The sequence below is a fragment of the Antechinus flavipes genome, chromosome X (assembly GCF_016432865.1).
Source record: "Antechinus flavipes isolate AdamAnt ecotype Samford, QLD, Australia chromosome X, AdamAnt_v2, whole genome shotgun sequence".
Lineage (NCBI taxonomy): Eukaryota > Metazoa > Chordata > Mammalia > Dasyuromorphia > Dasyuridae > Antechinus > Antechinus flavipes.
Genome location: NC_067404.1, coordinates 74881905 through 74902626, shown reverse-complemented (window position 1 = coordinate 74902626; position 20722 = coordinate 74881905). Strand labels below are relative to the sequence as shown.

Genomic DNA, 20722 nt, shown 5'->3' with positions numbered 1-20722 from the left:
TATCAGTAGACTTAGCTTCTTGATCCATTACCGGCTGTGTGATGGGCAAGCCATTTCACCCTTTTGGGTCCCGGGTAACTCGATGGCTAGACATGATGAGAAATGGCCCACCTGTTTTGGCAGAGGGACTTTTTGTACCGGGAGTTCCCCACACAGATAAAATCCAGGGCCGTGTCAATTTTGAATCTAAATCTATTGCAATAATGGCGATGAGGGACCTCCCCGTATACCCTCTGACTCTTTCTGTTGTTCCTAAGGTCCTCTCCCCCTCCATGCTCTTTACCTGGATCAGAGATGTGCAGCCAGTTCCCAGGAGGTGGAAGCAGCCAGAGGTTCCCAGGTGCCCGATGCTTTCAGCCGGACCGGCTGCCCTAGCTCTAAGCCAAAGGCTCTCGTCACAATTAGAGGGTTCCCATGTTAAGCAGCCTCGGAGCCTGGGTTTGAGAGGCATTCATCATGCCTCGTTAAATTGGAAATTAGTACTTAAAAGGTCAGAAATAAATATTCTGTTTATGTTCTAGTGACAGCAAATAGAAATGGCCCCACAGGGTGTGCCCGCGTCTCGGGCCGAGCCCGCTGCGGCGGACCGAGACACCGGCTTGGCTCGGTCGGCTGGTTGGCTGACGGGATGGCTCCCCCCTCCCCTGCCCAAAGAACGAGGCAAGGTTTCATCGATCGGGAATAGAGAGATGACTGACGGTATTCTATCTCATTAGGAACCACGGCTAGGAGAAGCAGAGGCGCTTGCTAGTCCCAACGTGATGTATTATTCAGGGTTTGGGTCTTTGTTATTGTTTGCCTGTTTGTTTTCTGCACCGTGTATTACGGGGTTGAGCAACAAGCTGGCACAGGGAAATGCCTTCAGAAGGTGCCATGGGGCTGTTCCGCCTTCACCCTTTTAATAAGCTTGTGGTGGCAACTGGATCTCAAGGGCTGCTTAATACAAATAAGAGAATCGGGGTGGGGATCGGGTTTTGGAAGGGCGGCGTTTTGGACGGCAGGCTCGGGGCCCCCTCCAGCCTCCCGGCAAATATTTTGAAAGTCTTTTCAGCTGACACGCCTCGCTCAATAGAAACCCTGCTCTGCAGGCCGCCCGGGCTCCACAGCTGCCAAGCCGTCGAGAATGGAGGTGTCGGTCAAGTAGGATCCATTGGAACATGGTGGAGGACCTGTGCTCTTGGCTCAGGCCCGGAGGCTCGGCGTGGGGGGAGGCCAACGCTCCGCTTTCTAGCGACTCGTCTGGCCAAGCTCCTCGGGCCGAGGACTCTCAGACGGTTGCCGGGGGTGGGGGTGGGGGGGCGCTTTCTGGCTCAGTTTCCTCCAGCCAGAATCCCATTGAAGCAGACTGACTGAGTCTGATCTTCTGAGGCTAGAACTGTCTCCTAAGAAATCCACCAAAACTCATCTCGGCCTTTATTTGGTACCTGCCATGTTCATGGCCCTGTGTGCACTGCCTTCTGGGAATACGAAGGCAAAACCAAAATTGTTCTTTCCCTTAAGGGGCTTATTTTTTTGGGGGAATAACATGTATCCAGATGAGTTGGTACATACAATATAAATACAAAGCGATAACTGTAGAGATGCGTATAGAAGACTTGCACGTGTGTAACATATATTGGATTACTTGCCGTCTAGGGGAGGGGTAGGGGAAGGGGGTAAAAATTTGGAACATGAACTTTTGCAGGGGCCAGTGTTGAAAAATGATCTATGCATATGTTTTGAAAATTAAAAAACGATCATAAAAAAAAGAAAAAAAGATTGAAAAATCCAAGTTAAATGCAAAGTGATTTCAGGGTGGTAGAACATTCTCACTTAGGGGATCAGGAAGAGTTTCATGTGGGAGGTCATCCAGGGAAGGGAGCCAGGGTTTCCAGGAGGTGTAGGTGAGGATGGAAGGCATCCCGGCGGGCTACAGTCCGTCAGAAGGCACAGAGCCAGGAAACGGTGTGCCAGGCCCAGGGAGCAATAGCTCCGAATCGCTCTTTGAGGATGGATGCCATTTTGTATTTCTTTCTCTCGCTAGGACCAGGCACACAATGGGTATGTAATATATAGTGAATGAAGAGGCTGCCATGTTTCTTCTAAAATCATAGGGTTGGGACTGGAAGGGACTTCAGAGGCCATCAAGTCCAGTCTTCCTCACGTTGCAGATGATGAAACGATGTTGATAGGTTAAGTGACTTGCCCCAGATCTTACTGGTAGTAAGCATCAGAGGTCAGATTTGAATCCGGGTCCTGTGATGACAAGATCTACTGCTCTTTCCACAATGCCCCGCTATCTCCCTTTTTGTATTGGCCTTCTCAAATGGTCACCGTTGCTCTCGAAAGGCCATGCAAATGGTCACCAAACTCAAAAAGAAGAGAATATATGGACTGAAAGTAAACTAGGCTCACTCTGTGGGATATGTGACCATAGGGAACCTCCACTCCGAGAGCTAGGTGGAGGACATCGTCTCCAGAGACTGGCCACTAGTTGTGGTCTTCCCTTAGGCCCGTCTTTACTCATCCGTGTTCTGTGATGAGCCAAGAAATCACCAGAGAAGAGCATTGCCGTCCCTCTTCCTAGGTGGCCCTCCCTGTCCCATCTAGGCTTTCCATCCCCTCTGAGGAAGGACGGTGTGGGACGCCGAGAGCGGCACTCCATCTCCTCTTCTCGGCTTTGGGTTTTTATTGCTGCCGTTCTCTCTGAGTCACTGTTTTTCACTCGGGCTACAGCACTTAACTGTCGGTTTTCCCGACTGTCCCGTGGGCACAATCATTATTACTCCCTCGTAAAGAGCTTTGATATTTGGGGATGAAAGGCACCATGTGACTGCAAAGTGGTCTGAACATGTCGCCCATTTCAAATCTGGGGATGGCGGTTCAGCCCTGGGAGGACGGTGCATCCTGGGAGAGCGGGCCGAGTTTGCCTGGGATTGTATTGGACCTCGCAGGCTGTCTCCTGCCAATCTCTCTGACTTTCTGGTCATCCCTCAGAATGGGCCCTGCTAGGCTGCTGAGGTCTTTGGAGCCCAACAACTTATGCTCTTCGTCCCCTCGCACAAATTGTGCCGGGGCCGCTTTTGGAAGCGGAGGCCCTGGGGTCAGTTCCCAGCTCTGTCACTCACTGGCTGTGGGGTTTTGGGCAGCGAATTCCCCTCTCTGAGCCCGAGCTCCGTTCTTTAGCGGAGGAGTTTGGCCTTGGCCCCACCAGAGCTCTGACAGTTGACATGGCCTCCAACAGCCAGGACTTTCCTTCCTACCTTGATGAGACATGGGGAGGAAGGCCTTCTCTCCCTGACTCAAGTAATGCTTTGAGCTTGGAGAGGGGCCAAGCACCTCACTGGCACGCCAGGGAGCTTCTGTTAAAATGGCCCAGTGGCTGGTCACTGAGCCAGGACTCGGGGGCCTCCAGGTGGTATCCATTCTTCCCAGTGGGCTTTGCAAGCCTTTGGCCATGTGGGGCTCCTTCAGAAACGCTTTTTGTAGCAACCTGGGCTGATACAGAGCTTCCCTTTAAAGCCAAATTGGCTAAACCCGAGATGAGTTCAGAGAAAGACACTGTCCTCAGGCCAGATTACCTCACTCCTGGGTGGTCTGAGCAGCTAAATGGCCTCAGAGGGATTCCCCGGGGACAATGAAAGGCTGCCTTTAGTCTGGCCTGCCCGGGTATTCGCCACGTGGCCCTTCCCGGCCTTGAAAAGCTGCTGCACTTGAATCCTGTACAACACTTAGCAGAGCGGCACCCCCTCCTCCCATCCTGCCACAGTGCCAGCCGCTGACTGAAGGGCTTCTGACCACTACAGACTAGGAGAGCTGAAAGGAGCCTCAGTGGCCATCTGACAACACGGAGCCCAGATGCGGGCCCCTGTCACATACCTGGCAAGTGACCATCTAGTCTCTACCTTAACACCCCCCCCCAAAAAAAAAAAAAAAAAAAAAGGAAAGCCTGCATCTCTCGAGGCAGTCCACATCATCTGGGGAGAGCTTTTATTATCAGGAAGTCTTTCCTGATGGCTAGCCTAAATTTTCCTGCTTGCCACTTTCCCTGATTCATTTTTCCTGGGTTGTTTGTCCTCTGGGGTCAAACAGAACCGGTCTAATTTTTCTTCTATTGGATCGCCCTGAAAATTCATGAACTAGCACCCCACCACCACCTTCACTTCCCTTCTCCGGGCTAAACCTCCTCACTTCCTTTTTCTGATTCTTGAGGGCATAGCCTCAAGGCCCTTGCTCTCATCTGGAATTCTCTCCAACTTTTTGGTGTCACTCCAGTTGTCATGTGATCAGGCCAGAGTATAGTGGGGTTCTCGCCTCCCTGTTCTGGGAAGCTTGCCTTCTTTCATGCAGCCCAAGATCACGTTCAGTTTTGGGGGGGTTTTTGCTGCCACGTCTCACTGCTGACTTGGATCAAATTTGCTGCCCACCCAGACCCTGAGATCCTTTTCAGAAGAAATCCTGTGTAGGCATATCTCCCCTATCTTGTATTTGGGATGCTGATTTGGGGGAGCTTTCTAATCCCGTTTGTTAAGCTCCCAGGGAACTAACAGGATTGGTGAAATGAAATAGGCCAAGAACATTCATCCAGTGGGCCTAAAGGCATTGGCTTCCTATTTTCCTTGGGAGGTGGGAGAGAGGATAAGGCCTGAAGGGATGGAGAAGAGATGTGGGACCATTCTTTTCAGAAGGGTGCCCACCTCCCTTTTTTGAGGATGGTAAATTCTTGTCTGCCTCGGCCCTCTTGGAAGCTGAGTGTGTGTGTGTGTGTGGGGGGGTGTCTCCACATGGGTTCTGGAGAGATAGACTTGCTAAGAAGCAGGCGCCTCCCCCACCTCAGTGATCGGGCTGCTGGCCTGGGAAAGCATTCATTCCCTGGTCTGGCCAAACAAAGTGCAGCCTGACTGGATCTGGGGGAATCTTCAACTTTGGGCAAAATCTGATAAGAAGAAAATAATGAAATCGAATGTTGTTGGAGTTTTTGAAACATCCGAACCTGCGACTTACATCTGTCATGGGAAATTCCCCCAATTACCCCCAATGAGGATGGCTACGTTGGGTGTAATTGAGGGCTGCCGCGTGAAATCTAATGGGGAAAAATGGCCAGTCTTCTGGCAGCCAGAGAGTACCTTTCCAAGTCCCAACTAATGGTTAGCCGGCAGCTCATCTGAAAGGGATCTGGGTCTTTGGTGGACTGGGAAACCGAGTCAGCGGTGTGATCTCCCCGCCAACAAAGGCCTGAGCTGTACGAAGCTGCTCATGAATAAGGGATTTGCTTCCAGAAGCGACTCGTTTGTGAGCTGACATGCTGGCTAACAGCCACATGGGATTCCCCTTCTCAGCTTGGAAAGGCGCTCCCTTAGAAGCCTCTAGAAGCCTTGGAGAAAAGCAGCCGGCACTGTGGGAGTCGGTGATTCGGGCCTTCTCTCTGATGTTGGAAACCTCTAATCCCTCCCCTCATTAGGAAAGGTACATGGTTGGGCATGTCCATGGCCCATCCCGGAGATGGGGCGGGGTTCTTGGGTTTAGTTGAGCAGGGAGCTCTCCTGAGAACCAGGAGGAGCTCGACAGAAAGGCTATCTTCCACACAGCTTTCCTGGGTTCATTTTTACATATGCTGGGACAGGGCAGGAAAGCATCAGGTTGTGAGACATTTTAGTTGTCTGGGCATCTTGAAACTGCTCCCGGCTGGGTAGGTCCCTAGATGATGTTTAATAGGCTCAATTAAAAATCACCGGATATAGTGATTTAAAAAAAATATTTTGCAAGAGCCAGCTTTGCAGAAGCAGGGCTATATAGATTATCTGGAGCCCTCTCTAGCAAGCTATAGAGTATGGGGAAAGTGGGTGCCTTTGTGCTGCGTCCAGCCAGTTGCTCCTGTGCTTGAACTGGCAAGGGGGTTTAAGGCAAGGGAGAGGGCTGAAGGACAAGAAAGATGGAGGAGGCACTCCCCGTCTCTTCCCAACCATTCACAGCAGCTTGGGCTACAGGTTGAGTAGAAGAGCTTTTCTTATGCTGTCTCTTCCCTTGGAGCTCAAAATGGCGGGCCAGGTGGCAGGATGAGACTCCTGAACCCCTCGGAACCAAGAAGTGGTGAACCTTAAGGGGGCAAAGCTGTTAGGACAGAGGAAACCATACAAGACTAACAAGAGACTCCACATACCAGAGGCCAGGTGGGATCTCTTCAGGATCACAAAGTTCAGGCCATCTTGGTCCTTTGGGTAGGAGACACGGGTGCGGGTTGGTCACTGCCTGGAGCACAAAGTCCCTCTTTTGCCACTTGCCCTTAAGGATGCCCGTGAGCATCCTTGTCCTTTCCAAAAAGGCTGGCTTTCGTGGTCTACTATATTAGAACACCAACCAGATCCTGTGGGTTCTTTATCTGAAAAATATCTCCACTTGTTATTTCATAGGAGAGGGGTGGGAGTCCCAGTGTGGAAACTCATTTCAGCAATACAGATCACTCGCTAGTCTCTAACTCAAGATGTTACAGAATGGTCTGCTGTAGCTTAACAGGTATACATGTAAAGCTTTTCTGGGGATGGGGAGAAGAGGCAAACCCATGCTATCTTTGGTATAGGGAGCCGCTGAAGAGATACTTGCCTGTGCTGCAACTTAGAGCCCTAGAGGATTGTCCACAAAGTCATCTGCATTTGCAAAAGCAACTTCTTAGAAAGGAGATGGGGGACAGTCTGAAAAAAAGGCACCGTGAGGGCCTGGTGTGATGTTGTATCCCGAAAAGCTGCTGAAATCTTAGGTTGCTTTAAAAGATTCATCCCAAGCTCCCACCTTTCCACATAATCCTTAACATATCCGCCAAATCATTCTCTCCAGAGCACAGACCTGACCACGTCCCTCTTTACAAGAATCTTCATTGGCTCCCTATTGCCTCTGAGATAAAGTCGAAATTTCTTTATCTTGACATTTCAAGCCTTTCATGATATGGTTCTAGTTAATCTTAGAATCTCTAGTTTCATTTTTTTCTTCCCAAAAAAGAGAGATGTAACTGAAAATGAAAGAGAAGGGGGTAGTAATGAACTAGGTAATCTTCAAAGGGTCACTGAATTTGATATCAGATGAACTGATTGTGCTTCTGCCACTTCCCATCCATCTGATTTTCCTTTCCTTGGGCCTTCTACTGCCTTCCCAAGTCACCGGGGTTTAACTAGAGCAAGGAGCTTGGGCCAGCCAGCTGACCAATAAGAAAATGACACTTCTTTACCTCGTGGAGGACGGCACTAGCCACATTTTCAGATCAGCCTCCCAAGTCACGCTTGTCTCTATTGTGTTCTTGTGTTAACCTGGCCATCTCATTAGAGATGGGCACAGTTGCTATTGAAATTAATGTGACATTTAGAGAAAATTTCCTTTCTCAAATGTTTCATGCTATTTGCCATTTAGAGTACTTAGTGAGGGGATTGAGGTAATGTCAAGTAAATTTTGATTAAATCAGCTAAACCGGGAGACTATACTTTTATGCAAAAACAGAAGAAAAAAAGTCCTTCATTTGTCTTACCTTTTCCCTTTGATTCATTAGCCCTGGGGAGCACGGCAGAGCCCGCCTGTCTTAGAGCTGGAAGGGACCACAGAGAGCACCTGGTTTAACCCACATCTGGGCAGGAACCCCCCTGTATAACCTCCAGCCTTTGTTTGGAGACTTCCAGTGACCAGGAAGCCACTTCCTCCTCCAGCAGCCCACTCGATTCTCATTGTTTCCAAGCTTTCCTGCTTTGGGGTTTGGGGTGCTTTGGTTTTTTCCTGATATTAAGTCTAAGTCAGCCTTTCTGCAGCCATCTCTACTCATTTGGCGCTCTGGGCCAAACCAAACAACGAATCCATCTTTCCTGTGTCAGTTCTTCAGATACTTGACAACAGCTATTTCCCCTTCTCTGGGCTAAATGGCCTTAGTTTTTCGACCAAGTCTCAAGGAGCAGGATATCTAGACCTTTTCTCATCCTGGTTGCCTTGCTCTAAATGAGGGTTATTAGCCGGGAATCGATGAACTTGGATTCAAAAAGACTTGGATAACTTGAATTGAATCTAATTTGGTTTCTTTTGTAATCCTGTGAATTACTTTGTTATGCATTTAAAACCGTGATTCTGACTAAGCAGTCCATGGGCTTCATCAGAATGTGGTCCAAGGGTTTGATGGTCTAAATTAAGTAAAGAAGCCCTGGGTGAGAGCTTTTCCAGCTCGTAACTGCCCTTTGTGAACTGCAGTCTCGGGAACCGACCGGGTGTTCTGAGTCAGAATTCATCGGGACTGTTATTCCTCTCGCCAGGGCAAGTCCCTGGATCTGGTCAACTTTTGAAGGCTGTGCGCACCTGACACGTGCTCGATGCCTCCCGACTGGTGCTTCAGAGAAGGGAGGGTTCAGCAGGCTCTATTCTCAGGGCAGGTCCGGTTCATGGACGCCCCCCTTAGGGAAAGTCTCATTTGAGGGTGACCTGTGTCTTCTAGAGCAGAGGTGGGGAACATATGGCCTACAGGCCTCATATGGCTCCCGATAATCTGGAGTGTGGCCTGAATCAGATTAAAAATGTCACTGGGAACTGTTTTACAAAGCAAATCAGAATATAATCAAACTTTTTAAAACCAGCTCAATATGTGGCCCGTGGGGATCCTTCTGTGCCCATTAGTGGCCCCTGTTTCTATTTGAAATTGACATCACTGATGTAGACCATGAACTATGACCGGGAAATAAGGGATATTGGCTCGTTTTCCTCATGTGTTGCTACAAGTCTTGTTGGTGATAAGCCTGGAGAGAAGCCTCCTCCTTTCTCTCCCCTCACCCCCATCTCCAAGATCTCTAGGTTTTTTGCAAAGTGGGCACAGGCCAGAGGTCTTCACGTAGAAAGATATACACATGATCGCTGGGTATTGGGCTGTCACATAGAAAAGGGATTTGCTTTGTTGAATGCGTCTCTAGACTAGAGAGTCAGAATAGGAACCATGGGTAGAAGCTACCGATGTTAGGAAAGACTTGGAGGTACTCCAGAATGGTGGCCTTTAGAGGCAGTGGGTCTCCTTTTACTGAAGGTCTTCAAGCAAAGCTTCCAGGCCCAACTGTTGGGTAAAACGTAGAGTGGGATTCTGGGTCAGATATGGGTTGGACTGGGTGGTTTCCAAGGTCCCTTCCGATTCCGAGATTCTGTGTAATTCTGCCGTTTCTCCAGCGTCAGTTCTCTGGGTCTCAGTTTCCTTATATGAGATGAGGGATTTGGATGAGAAGATCTCTGAAGGTTCTTCTAGCCCTATCTAGATACATGACCTAATGACTGAGGTAAGGGAGGGAAATGAAATCATTTCTGTGGTACAGTTCCATCTCTCTGTGTTTGTCCCAGCTTTCTTCCTGTTTGGAAGGGTGGTCGAACAGTCTAGCTAAAAGGGTCCCAAATGGACCAGGCGCTATTGGCCAGATGAGGTAGATCGCATCCAAGTGCTTTGGTGTTCCCCGAGGCTGAGTCCGGACCTTCGGGTCTGAGAGTTCTTGCTCGATCCTTGGCAAATGAGGCTGCTGCACGGAACCTAGTAAATGTGCTTGAAGTCTGCCCCTGTGATATCAATGCAGAATTCAGGTGTAGCTTTTCCCCTCGCCAAGCCCTTTCACAATCAGTGCCATAAGGAAGAAGCGAGGATGCCCCCAAAAATGCGGGGACCAGGTGCTTTCAAAATGCATCTCCGTAGCATTGGTCACTGTGGGTAAAGATGAGCTGACCTGTGCTGAGTGCGAGATAGGTTCCTCCAGCTCGAACAGGAGAGATGAACTGCTCATTGGGAGGCTCCAGATGCATTTGAGTAAAGGTCCTGTTCACCCAGCTGAGACAGAACCATCCTAGCCAGCACAGTGGTCACACAGTAGGGGCCCAGGACAAACTCACTGAGTGACCCCTGCTAGATCCTCCCAGACTGCCCTCTTCTCAGCTGGTCTTTGACAGCTGTGGCGGTGGACATGGCAGCAGGCTGGCGCTCATGATTTCCGAGCCAGTCTCAGAGGTCTTAACTCTTCTAGTTTTTTGGTCAATTTTTCTTGCCCTGGTGGCATCAATGAAAGCATGATTTCATCGTAGAGTAATTCACATGGAAGGGCCGTGGGAGTAGATGTGTTTGTTGAGAGGGGGATGAGCTCCATCTTTCCTTGGCTGACCCAGGAAAAGATTTTCCAATAGGCTGACCTATTCAGAACAGGGACCATACACTTGTTTTCTCACCCGCTGGTGGAGGGAGGATAATGTTTGGGTCCACCCTACAGCTAAAACATACTTCAGAATTCCCTACTCCCATTGACCCCAAGACTCATTTAGCATTTCCCGGGGCCTCTAGTTTGGGTGTCCCTTAGGGTCAGTTCTACATTAGAGTATGTGTATTTGATGTAGGGTGGAGAGTGGGAAGAGGAGTGGGGATGGTGGAAAATGTCACTTGGAATTGGAGCCTGGGGCCCGGGTGCAATTATTGGCCTGGATCCCACCCCTTGTTAAGGGTGGCTTTTCAGAATTGTGACCAGTAATTCTTCTGCCTGGGATGGTTGCCATCAAATACACAGCGGGTCCCACATCTTGGGACATGAAATCTGTTGGTCGGAGATGGAGATTTGTCCCTAGTGCCAGTGGCCACAGATGCCAAGACACCGTGAGATTGCCGCTAGGGAAGGAGAGAGAGCGGGGCCGAGCGGGGGAAGATCACATGGGCTGCATCTACTGGGGGGAGGAAGTGCCTGCTGTCTGGTAGCATCTCATTTTCATTATTTTTGCTAACTGCATTCTAGATCTAAGTAGATGCTAGACTTTAGATTCCTTTTGAGGACCTGCTAAAGGAGCTTTTGGGTACCCTAAGGACAGTGGCCTATTGTGAATAGCTCTGATGTTCTGATGGTCTTTCCACTCTCTCTCTACACACACACACACACACACACACACACACACACACACACACACCCCTCTATGGACACATACCTCTTTTATCTCCCAGGCATTCTGCGGTAGCTTTGGTGAAAACTTGCTTAGGAAATCTCTGAATTGCATTAGAAGGTGGTATTTTAATGATAGGCCCCAAGACAGGCTTGGCTTGTTGATTTCCTGTTTCACAGGAAAGACTCCAGAACCTCCTGGGGATGGCTCTCCACCCATTACTCCCCGCCTTGTTTTAGGCATGATACCTGTTTGCTTTTTTATTTGTGATAAAATGAAGTTCTTGCTGCATGTGTATGGGTACGAGTGCCATGCAAGATGGTGAAACCAGGGGCCACAGCAAGGGATTACCTTCTCCACATTTCCGGATCTTTGGAGTAAATATTTTAACACGTTAATTATCTGCTAATGATGAAAAAGTACCTTTGAACTTCTAGTCGAGCGCCATGCAGAACTGGGCCTCTGGGGAACAGGAAGGACTTCGTTTTAGTAAAGGCAGTGGGTCATGTTGCTTCTTCTTCAGAAAGTGGTTTGTGTGATCCCCGGATGCATCTGTGGGTCAGCTCTGTCAGACTCTCGGGGTGCAGTGGTGGTAGTTGGAGTTGCGGGCCTATTCGGTATCTCACAGAGGCCCTTTGGCTCTGAGCATTTGGGAGCAGTTCTCAGGCACTGATGGCAAAGCTTAGTCTCAGAGGAATCAGAACAGTTGTTTTATTGTGGGTACCACTGATTAGGTGAGTGTAACCTGGAGTGGGTACAGAGAAGGGTAGTCAAGATGGGGAAGGGTCTATGGTCCATGCCGTGGGAGGAATGGCTGAAGTGTAGCTTGGTGGGGAAGGGGAAGGGGAAGAGCAGATGAGGGAGCTGTCATGTGCAAGAGGGAAGACTTGTTCTTTTGGTCCTAGATCACAGAGCTTGGAACAATGAGAGGAAACTGTAGCCGTCAATGTAGGCTAGGGTGTTAGGAAAACAGCAATATCAACAATGACCCAACCACCTTCTTAGCACTTAGAGCTATCTCTGTGGGGAACAGGCTGTCTGAACAGGTGGGGGTTCTCCTCACAAGAGATCTTCAAGCCAGTACTGGTTGAGGGAATGCCTTTTGAAGTTACAGGTCGGATTCAGTGACCACAGAGTACATTCCACTTTGGAAATCCTCTGCTTTGGGACTCGCCGTGGTATAGGTTTAATTCGTGGCAGGAAAATAGAACTCTTCTCCATGTAATGGTCTTTGTTCTTTTTTCTTCTCTTTTTCAGACCGAGAACTACTCCTTCGACGCCAACTATGTGAACAACCGGGCTCACATAATTAAGAGGTATGTCTGAGCACCCATTTGCTTGCCTCCTCCACCTGCCTGACCTTGACCTCCTTCAGCTAAATCCACATCCCCCTGTCTCCCCTCCCTTTTTTGGCCTGTGCCAGTCAATTTTCTGTAAAAATGCAAACGATCATTTTGAAGTAAGATTTCCATCCTCGAGCGTCTCACTGCCCTGGTTTTAAGGAATGAGAAACCTCCTTTGGTGATGTTAGGGTCCCATGTGGAAACTGCCACCAAGGTTCAAGAGATCATTGTTAATGACTCTGGGATTTATTTTCTTTTGAACCAACTCTTTCCATGACAAAATCAAAATGGAAATAAACCAGTATCTACCTGGGCAGTTCAGGAAAGGAAAGGAAACCACCTTACACAGTTCCATACGGTCGCAGTGAAATGCCCTGGGTTAGAATCTGCACTCACTGCTGGCACCAGAATGTAAACAGTAGGCCTTTGGGTTCCTTATCCGTTAAGTTCTTGTACTTCTTCCTTCTATGGGTAATTATATGGATAAAAGTAATTGCTGTGGAAACCTTAAACTAAGACCCCAATGTGTGCTCCTGGGACGCCTATAATAGTTACTGGTTGGGAGGCTGAGCCATTGGAATCATTACAGCAATACTTCTATAGCACAAAGTATTCCAACATTTATTTAAAAATTATACTAAAAGTGGATAAAATCTGCCAATTTCTTTATGGTTTGACTTTCACACTAGCCCATAAAACAGATACTACAAGGATGAAATCTCTTTGGGGTGGATCTGTGAGGTCATTGGTGTGGAAATAATTTCCAGTGTGGATATATATATGAATGACTTGAGTCTTCTTCACTCTAAGGTGAGCCTTCCAACCTTTATATCATGTTGTAGCTCCCTAGAGATGATATGATCCACATTTGGTAGACCAGGTTCAGAGAAGGGGAATAATTTGCCCCTCCTCACACCACTGGTAATTGTGTGAAGCAGAATTTAAACTCAGGGCCTGAGACCAGCTATCTCCCCTCTAGTCCAAACTGTCCCGGTGGTACACCGGGTTCTCCATATGAGAAACCCAGGGCCAAGAGCGCTTGATGAGGGCATTGGACTGTCATGGCCACTGTAGGTACAACCCTCCGGAGGCAGCACTGGGAATTCATGCTGGTGATCTGCAGCTTCATGTCACCAATCTATGACTTGGCGTTGAATTCTACACAAGTGCACATGTTTTTGAGTGTGTGTGTGTGTGTGTGTGTGTGTGTACATTCATTTATGATTTGAGAATCCGATTTCAGCTGCAGTTGTGAGGGACTCGGAAGTCTATTCTTTTATTCGTAGCAATCCCATAAATTTATGTTTCCCAAAGAATGGGACTTGAGGGAGCTTCTGGCTTGTTGTGTAAGCTGCTTTAATTCACATTTAATTTAATTCACAACACTGAGCTATCCAGTGAAAAGAGTGTGGGTTTATCTGTGTTAGAAGGGGATTGCTCACCCAAAGAGGGCCAGTCACCCGATTGCTTAAGGAAATCTCTTAGCCTGGAATCCCTCATTTCTTTCTTTCATACGAGTTTTTGAAACACCTGCCACGTGTCAGGTGTTGGGGTTACAGAGACGAAAGAAAACGGTCTCTTCTCCCGAGGAGCTTCTGTTCTCCTATACGTTGCTAATTAAAGACGGGCGCCTATATTCTGCAGGAAATACATGGTAGTATAAGGGAGAGGAGAGAACAATGGCAGTGGCAGCACAAAATGGGGTTTTCTCGGGCTCCAGGATCCAACCCCAAAGACGTGATGTCTACGATTTCCTAGTTCTTTGACTTAGGGGAAAAAACCATCATCCACGATGATGAGCTGATCTACATTTGCCGATTCCAAAGCTAGGCCAATGTTGATCTGAAGCTCCCCCCACCCCGACTCCACCCTCGGGCCTTGATGTGGCCCATTCTTCAATACGTGCCTCTTCCCAGGAAAGCTGCCATGATGGGGAATTGGGTTTGTAGCCTGTCTCCCCGTGGGGCAAACGTGGGCTCGTCACAGATGCCATTTCCACTAGCTGCCGGGAAGGAGGATGGCCATTCGATGGTGGTGGCGGTTGCTTGGGATGATCTTTTTGGAGAGCTGCCTCTTCTCTGCCAAGAACACTTACTAGCCTTGTCCTCAGCCTTCCCAGAGGGTCGGGTCCCAGGATCTTGAAGACAAGGTTTGATGACAGACTTCTGAAAAACACTGCCTTGTTTTGCTCAGCCGGCAGGAGTCCTAGACCCCGATTTACTTATTCCTCGCGAGTCTCTTCATCCCAGCTTTCCCCCCATCCCGAACATCCCATTCTGTGCTTCCTAATATTATTCATAATGACAAGCGGCAGTTCAAAATCTGTCTAGTCCTTCCACACCTGAGCGTGTTTGTACCCCACGACGCTCCCATGAGGTCATTGCTGAGGAAATATCATCGTCATTGTTGCTGCCATTATTATCTCCAATGTGAAGTTCAGAGTGGCGAGAAATTTGTCCAGCTAGGTTCCACCTACTGCAGCCCCCAATGTATTTTTGAGAGAGGAAATAGCACAGCACCCCACCACTTGGATCGGAAGTTCCACCAGGGCTCCAGATCCACTAGCAACATCCCATTAGCTTTGTTCCTGGGTCATAGGCTCATTGGGTGAACGGGCAGGGACCGGGAATCCAGAGCCTTCATTTTTGAGATGAGGAAGCTAAGGCTCAGAGTGGTTAAGGAACTGGCCCAAGCGCACACAGGAAGAAGTGACTGAGCTGCCAGCGGAAGCCCACTCCCCAATTCCCGCCCTGGTGCTCATTTCCTGTGTTTGCTTGGCCTGTCTCGTTCTGGTTTGTTTTTTACTCCAAATGGGACCGGGATGTGACAGTTCTGCCAGTGGATAATCGCTCCTGATCCTGCCTGAAATCAAAATTAGAGGCGTTTTCCTAGTGGCCCCCTTAATTGAAAAGGAAACATTTGAAAGATTGGGGAAGCATGTGTTTTTTTAGCTTCCCATTTGTGGGACAGCAAAGCTGAAAATGGTAGGCGGTCCACTTGGTTTCTGTGGAGATACCAGAGGGCTTTGTAACATAATGAATCTGGTTCACATCCTTCTTTGGAGCTTTGAAGCCCTGGGTCTTCTGGAGACTGAATGATTGGGGACAAAGCGTTTTGGCAGCAAAGTTTCAGGGAAACCTGTCTGTGATGGCTCGCAGGGGCCTTAGCGTTGACTTTCAAACATGAAATGGCTGGAAGATGTAGGAGAGTAGGGCCTAGCACAGAATAAAAAAACAAAGCTAAGCATGATCAAACAATGCTTTGGCGGGATTCAAAAGCAACCGTCCTGCGTGTGGCTTCCTACAGACCCATTTCCACACACCGGAAATGATCCCTTCCTAGGCAGGCCCGAACCCCATCATTGGATCTTCAGCTAAACGTTTCAATCTCCATGTATTTTGCATTAAAATGAAAATCTGACCAACTTGGAGGATGGATCTCCCTGCCCTTCTCCCTTCCCACTCCTGTGGGTCTGAGTCCTGGCCACCACTTCCTGAGCCACCAGCAGTGGGTCATTTTCTTAGTCAATGACCTTAATCCCATGACCTATGGTAGCGGTCTTTCTGGAAAAAAAAAAAAACTGGACCTTCCTCGGGGAACCAGCCAGGACTTGAGAGTAGGAGCTGTTCATCTGAGGTCTGAGCCCAGCATGGTGGAGTGCCCCATCTTGGGCACTGGAACTAATCACTTAACTTTGCTGAGCCTCAGTTCCTCCATTTGGAACACGGAGCTCCTAATGCTGTCACTGCCTGCCTCCAAAGGCTGTGCCAGGTACCAAATGAAATAATGGCAGCGTAACCTTATTAAAGCTCCACGTGATATCCCCAGGGCCACCGAGAGCCCTCCAGGAAAAGCCACTCGGAGGGTCCACGTGTGAGATTGATTTCCTTCCTGCTCCTCTGAGTGATTAAGCCCATTAACAGCACTTTATACCTGTTGTGAAAGTCCTCCATTCTCTCCTGCCGTGCCCTGATTGGGGAGGGGTAAGCAGGCAGGGCATGGAGCTGCAGCTGCAAGAAAATTAACCAGGTGGAAATGAACAAGGCAGTGAATTAGGGGGGCAGGAAAATGGGGACAGTGGCCTCCTGAGCCTGGAACTGGGGGCTCGTGCCCCAAGCCTCTTCCATCCCTCTGAAGCTTTCGGATTCCCAAGCACCTTCTGCCCACAGATTTCAGTTGAGCCCCACGATATTTCCCTTTCCAGGTAGGAAATGACAGTTGATACCATGGTTTCCAGATGACAAAACTAAAGCTTGGCAAGATGAAATGCTCTGTCTAAGATCCACTGATTAGCGAGCATTCCGATTCCAAGGACATCACCCTTAACCCAAGACCCAGACCTCTCGTATTTGGCACATTTTTTGAATGAGTGAACCAGAAGCTGAAGGAAACTCTCAGAGATCTTTTATTCAGGTTTCCCGCTCAGTTATAGAGACTCTAGAATGTTAACATTTGAAGAGAATTTAGAAATCATAAGGATCTCTCTAGAGAGTGAGTCACCAGCCCTACAGCCTCTCTGCCCCATCTCGCAGGGCTGAGACACAGCCCCTCAGAAGCCTCCCCATGGGACCAGCCCACGGCCCGGGACTTCCCTTTGGGTCTTCAGGTATTGCCTAGATAACAGTGGAGCACCCAGGTTGGCCACCATCAAGACACCTGTGCGTCTTGATCTCACATCTCCCTTCAATTCTCATTTTTTTGCTGCAACATGTTCATATCAACCATTCCATTCTCCTCTTCACTGATCTTGAGCTAATCTTCAACTTGTATTCTTCATTAGAGACTGTGGGATTCTACGACTCGCTGCTGAGGAGAATATTGCCAAAGGGACGGGTTTGGGAAAAGCTTGGGTGTCCCTTAAAGTGCTGCCCAATTTTCTAAAAACCATCTAGCCTGCTCTCTTTCTCCTGTTCAGACTTTGGCCCAACTCAGTGTTCATTTGCAGTTCTGCCCAAGATCTATGTACCAGTGGATCTGCCCTACATATGACCTGTCCCTCCAAATACATATCATGATGTGGACGATAGGCGCTCTTCATCCATTTGGATTCTCTTGTACAGATGGTTAGACTAAACTTTTTAGAGTGGTCGTTGGTTTCATTGAAGAAACTGTCATGGTCCACTGGGGCTTGATGCAATCAGGTGTTTGTAACCTACAAAGAACATCTAGAACATCTCATTGTCATTTCTGAGAAATATTCATTAAGCCTTCTTGAGTGTATGTGTATACACATACACACACACACACACACACACACATATATAAAGAGAGAGAGAGACTTGATCACTTAAAAAGACTTGGCCACTTCCCTTTGGGACCCTTATATGTCGGACAGGATTCCCTCTAGCTTAAGGCTGAATCAGTGCTAACATCTGACTAATGGGTTTTCAAGGCTTTCTTCCCCCAGGAGACATACAGGCAATAAAGAAAATGAAATCAGCAATTTTTATGCTGGACATAAATTGTTATTTGCTCAGGGTATTTGCCAGGCTGCTCTATAATTTGCAGCATCTTTCCTTCTAGGTCTTAAAAAACCTTGCACAGCTCCATTCATTAAGCCCCAACGATCCTCACAAGATGAGGGCAAACGGCTCTTATTTTGGCAGATTGGCGAGCGGAACTCTCAGCATGCTAACTGCCGCGAGCTGAACTGGGTGTCATCGCCATTCCCCGTTTTTTTCAGAGGAGAACACCCACAGACATCCATCTCATGGACTCCTAGGCCTGAATTTCCTCCCTTCACTTAATCAGTTTCTCCTTGTAATTCTGGAATCCCTGGCTAGCACCCCTCTAGTAAGAGACAGTGTAGTACAGTAGTAGAGAGATTGCTGAGTTCCAACTTACACTCTGTGAGAAAAGACACTCTCCTTCTCTGGGTCTCAGTTTCCTCGGCTCTCAAATGAGGAGGTTAGACTAGATGGCCTCTGAGGTCCCTTTTAGCTCCTCTCCAGATCATATGTGATGTGTCCATGCTAATGTTTGCGCATCCATCTTAACGTTTTTATTGCTCTATTTTGTTGCAACAGAGATCCCTCCCTATTCTCCTACCTTGCGAGGTGGCCTTTGAGCCCAAGAATTGTTAAAGTTGAGGGAGAAAGAGCAGTTCAGTAAAACGAATGAATGTCTTGATATGGACTCCTTGAGTTCGGGAACAGTTTCTTTTCTGTTTTAGCATCCCCAGCACCTGTAGCATATAGTAGGTGCTTCTGGTTGTTGTCAGTCACGTCCGATGCTTTGTAACCCCCGGACTACGACACATCAATATTATCCATGGGGTTTTCTCGGCAAAGATACTGATGTAGTATTTCCTTCTCTATCTCATTTTTGCAGATGAGGAAACTGAGGTAGAGGGAGTGAAGTGACTTGCCTTGGGTCATATAGCCAGTAAATAGGTTTCAGATGAAACCCGATTTGAATTCAGGGCTTCCTGACTCCGGGTCCAACTTTCCAACCACTGAGCCCCCAGATGGCACTTATTAAATGCTTCTTGACTGACATGTTACATAAAATACTCCACTAGATCAGGAAAGAACCTCTACAAAGAAGGGGGAGAGTTGTGTTTTCTCTTCTCTTCTCTGGGGCCCACCTTGGTCGTCCCGATTAGCCAACTTTCCATTTCCTCTTGTCCTTTCCATTTCCAGCACTGTAGTCCCTGGGCATATGGTGTTCCTAGTTCCACTTCCTTCATTCTGTATCTCGTTATGCAAGTCTCCGAGTGCTTCTCTGCTTTCTCCAAGCTCACTGTTTCTTGTGACATGGCAATTGCGACTTTCATGTTCCGCAACCTGTAGAGCCATTCTTCGCTCCATAAGCATCCATTTTATTTCCAGTTCCATGTCCCATTGCACCATTCTGAAATTGAATGGGTCTCCTTTTGATCTTGGCTAGAGGGTCAGTGTTGCTCCATTGTGTCGATAGTAACATTTTTTACCCTCAACTGAATGTCACCACCCTGAGCCTCTTAAGAGCCGGCCATTTGGGGTTCGGGAATGAGAAGATCAAGTGGAATTACAATATCCTGTCTTTAGGGGGTCCCTTTTCCCTGGTCTCAGGAAGCTCACTGGAATTCTTCCATGTGCCTCGAGTACATGGGGTTTGTGTTGTTCTCAAGTGGGCCTTTGCTTTTTCCAGACTAACTGGAAAGGGATTCCGCTCCCCACTAGGTTCTTCAGATGCATAATTGATGGTCTATGGTAAAGCACAGCTAGCTGGCAGTATAGTGGAGGAGGGTTGCTCTTTGGCTGTAGCTTATGTTTTCTCTAAGGCACCGCAGCAGCAGTGCTGGTGGCAAGGGCTACTTCTTGGCTTTGGTGCCTTTTCTGTCTGACTGGCTTCACTCAAGCTAAGAGATGTTTACTTCAGATTCTCTTGAACTGAAAGTTGGTTCAATTCAACAAGCAGCCATTATGCAGCGTGGAGGGTTATTATAGTCTGGAAGCCCTGGGTCCAAATCCCACCTCAGATGCATGCTGGCCATAGAACCCTGTGCAGGTCACCTCCCCTTATGGGCTCCCGAGCCACCGTCTAAGCTTAACGGTTACAGAAATGTCGCTCCCCTGCTTCAGTGGACCGAACGTCTGTGCGGGGGAGTTCCCCATTGCAATGAAGTCCCGGGTCTTGACCCAAATGAATGTGGCAGGCATGATGGGAAGTCCTGGCGCTCCAGACAGAGTTCTGTTGGGGCACTGTCTGTCTCTGGCATCTCCCCTACCTTTCTCTCTCCTTTTCTCCTTTGCTTTTTTCCTTTCAATGCGCTGCTCAGTTCAAAAGCTGACCCCAAGTCACTATGCCTCCTTTCCCTTGGTTTCCCATTTCTCTCCCCTTTCCTTTTTTTTCTGGAAGACCAGCAGCAATCCTTTGTTTGTGTGAGAATGAAACAAATCCCGCTGTAATTCTTTCTCTTTGTGGTGATTGTTTCAAATTCGTAGGGAATTCTGGTTGCCTATAGGAGTGCGTTTGAAGATGAATGAATGAAAGGGCTGTGGTGGGGGTAGCCCAAGCAGTTCAGAGTTGGAGCTATTAAAGAGATTCCCCAGCACACATCCAGGCCATCCAAGGGCCGGCCCGGCTTCTGGGCTGCGACATCATCCCCAGCTAAGGGGGACCCACCTGGTCGGCCCCGTCATGAGAGTAAATTACTGTTCTCTGTCCAACCCAGCAGCTCCACCTTCAAGGACTTGGAGGGGAACAGCCTGAAGGACAGCGGGCACGAGGAGAGCGACCAGACGGACAGCGAGCATGACATCCAGCGGGGCCTGTACTGCGACACGGCCGTCAATGATGTCCTGCACTCCAGCGTCGCCTCCATGGGCGCTCAACTGCCTGACCACGGTAAGTGCTCTCTGTGTCTGTGCTCTGTTGGGTGGCCTGGCCAGTGTGGGGCTGAAGGAGTTGGGACGGGGATCAGCAAAGCTCCCCGGGAGTCACGGCCCAGCATTAAAAAGCTTTGTGGGGCCCTAGTGAGGACCCAGAATCCTTATATGATAGGCACGAGG

The 20722-nt window shown here is 48.6% G+C and overlaps 1 protein-coding gene across 6 annotated transcripts in view; it reads left to right on the top strand.

Annotated features, from left to right (window-relative positions):
* The window catches only part of PCDH19 (protocadherin 19), a 120317-nt gene that overhangs the window by 59948 nt on the left and 39647 nt on the right, over window positions 1-20722 (top strand). For 4 of the 6 annotated variants that reach the window (XM_051968150.1, XM_051968148.1, XM_051968146.1 and 1 more), the window contains 2 exons: window positions 12142-12200; window positions 20386-20558. In XM_051968150.1, coding sequence (XP_051824110.1) covers window positions 12142-12200; window positions 20386-20558 — 232 coding nt within the window. The remainder of the gene's footprint in view (window positions 1-12141; window positions 12201-20385; window positions 20559-20722) is intronic. The other 2 variants (XM_051968151.1, XM_051968149.1) reach the window with 1 other exon arrangement.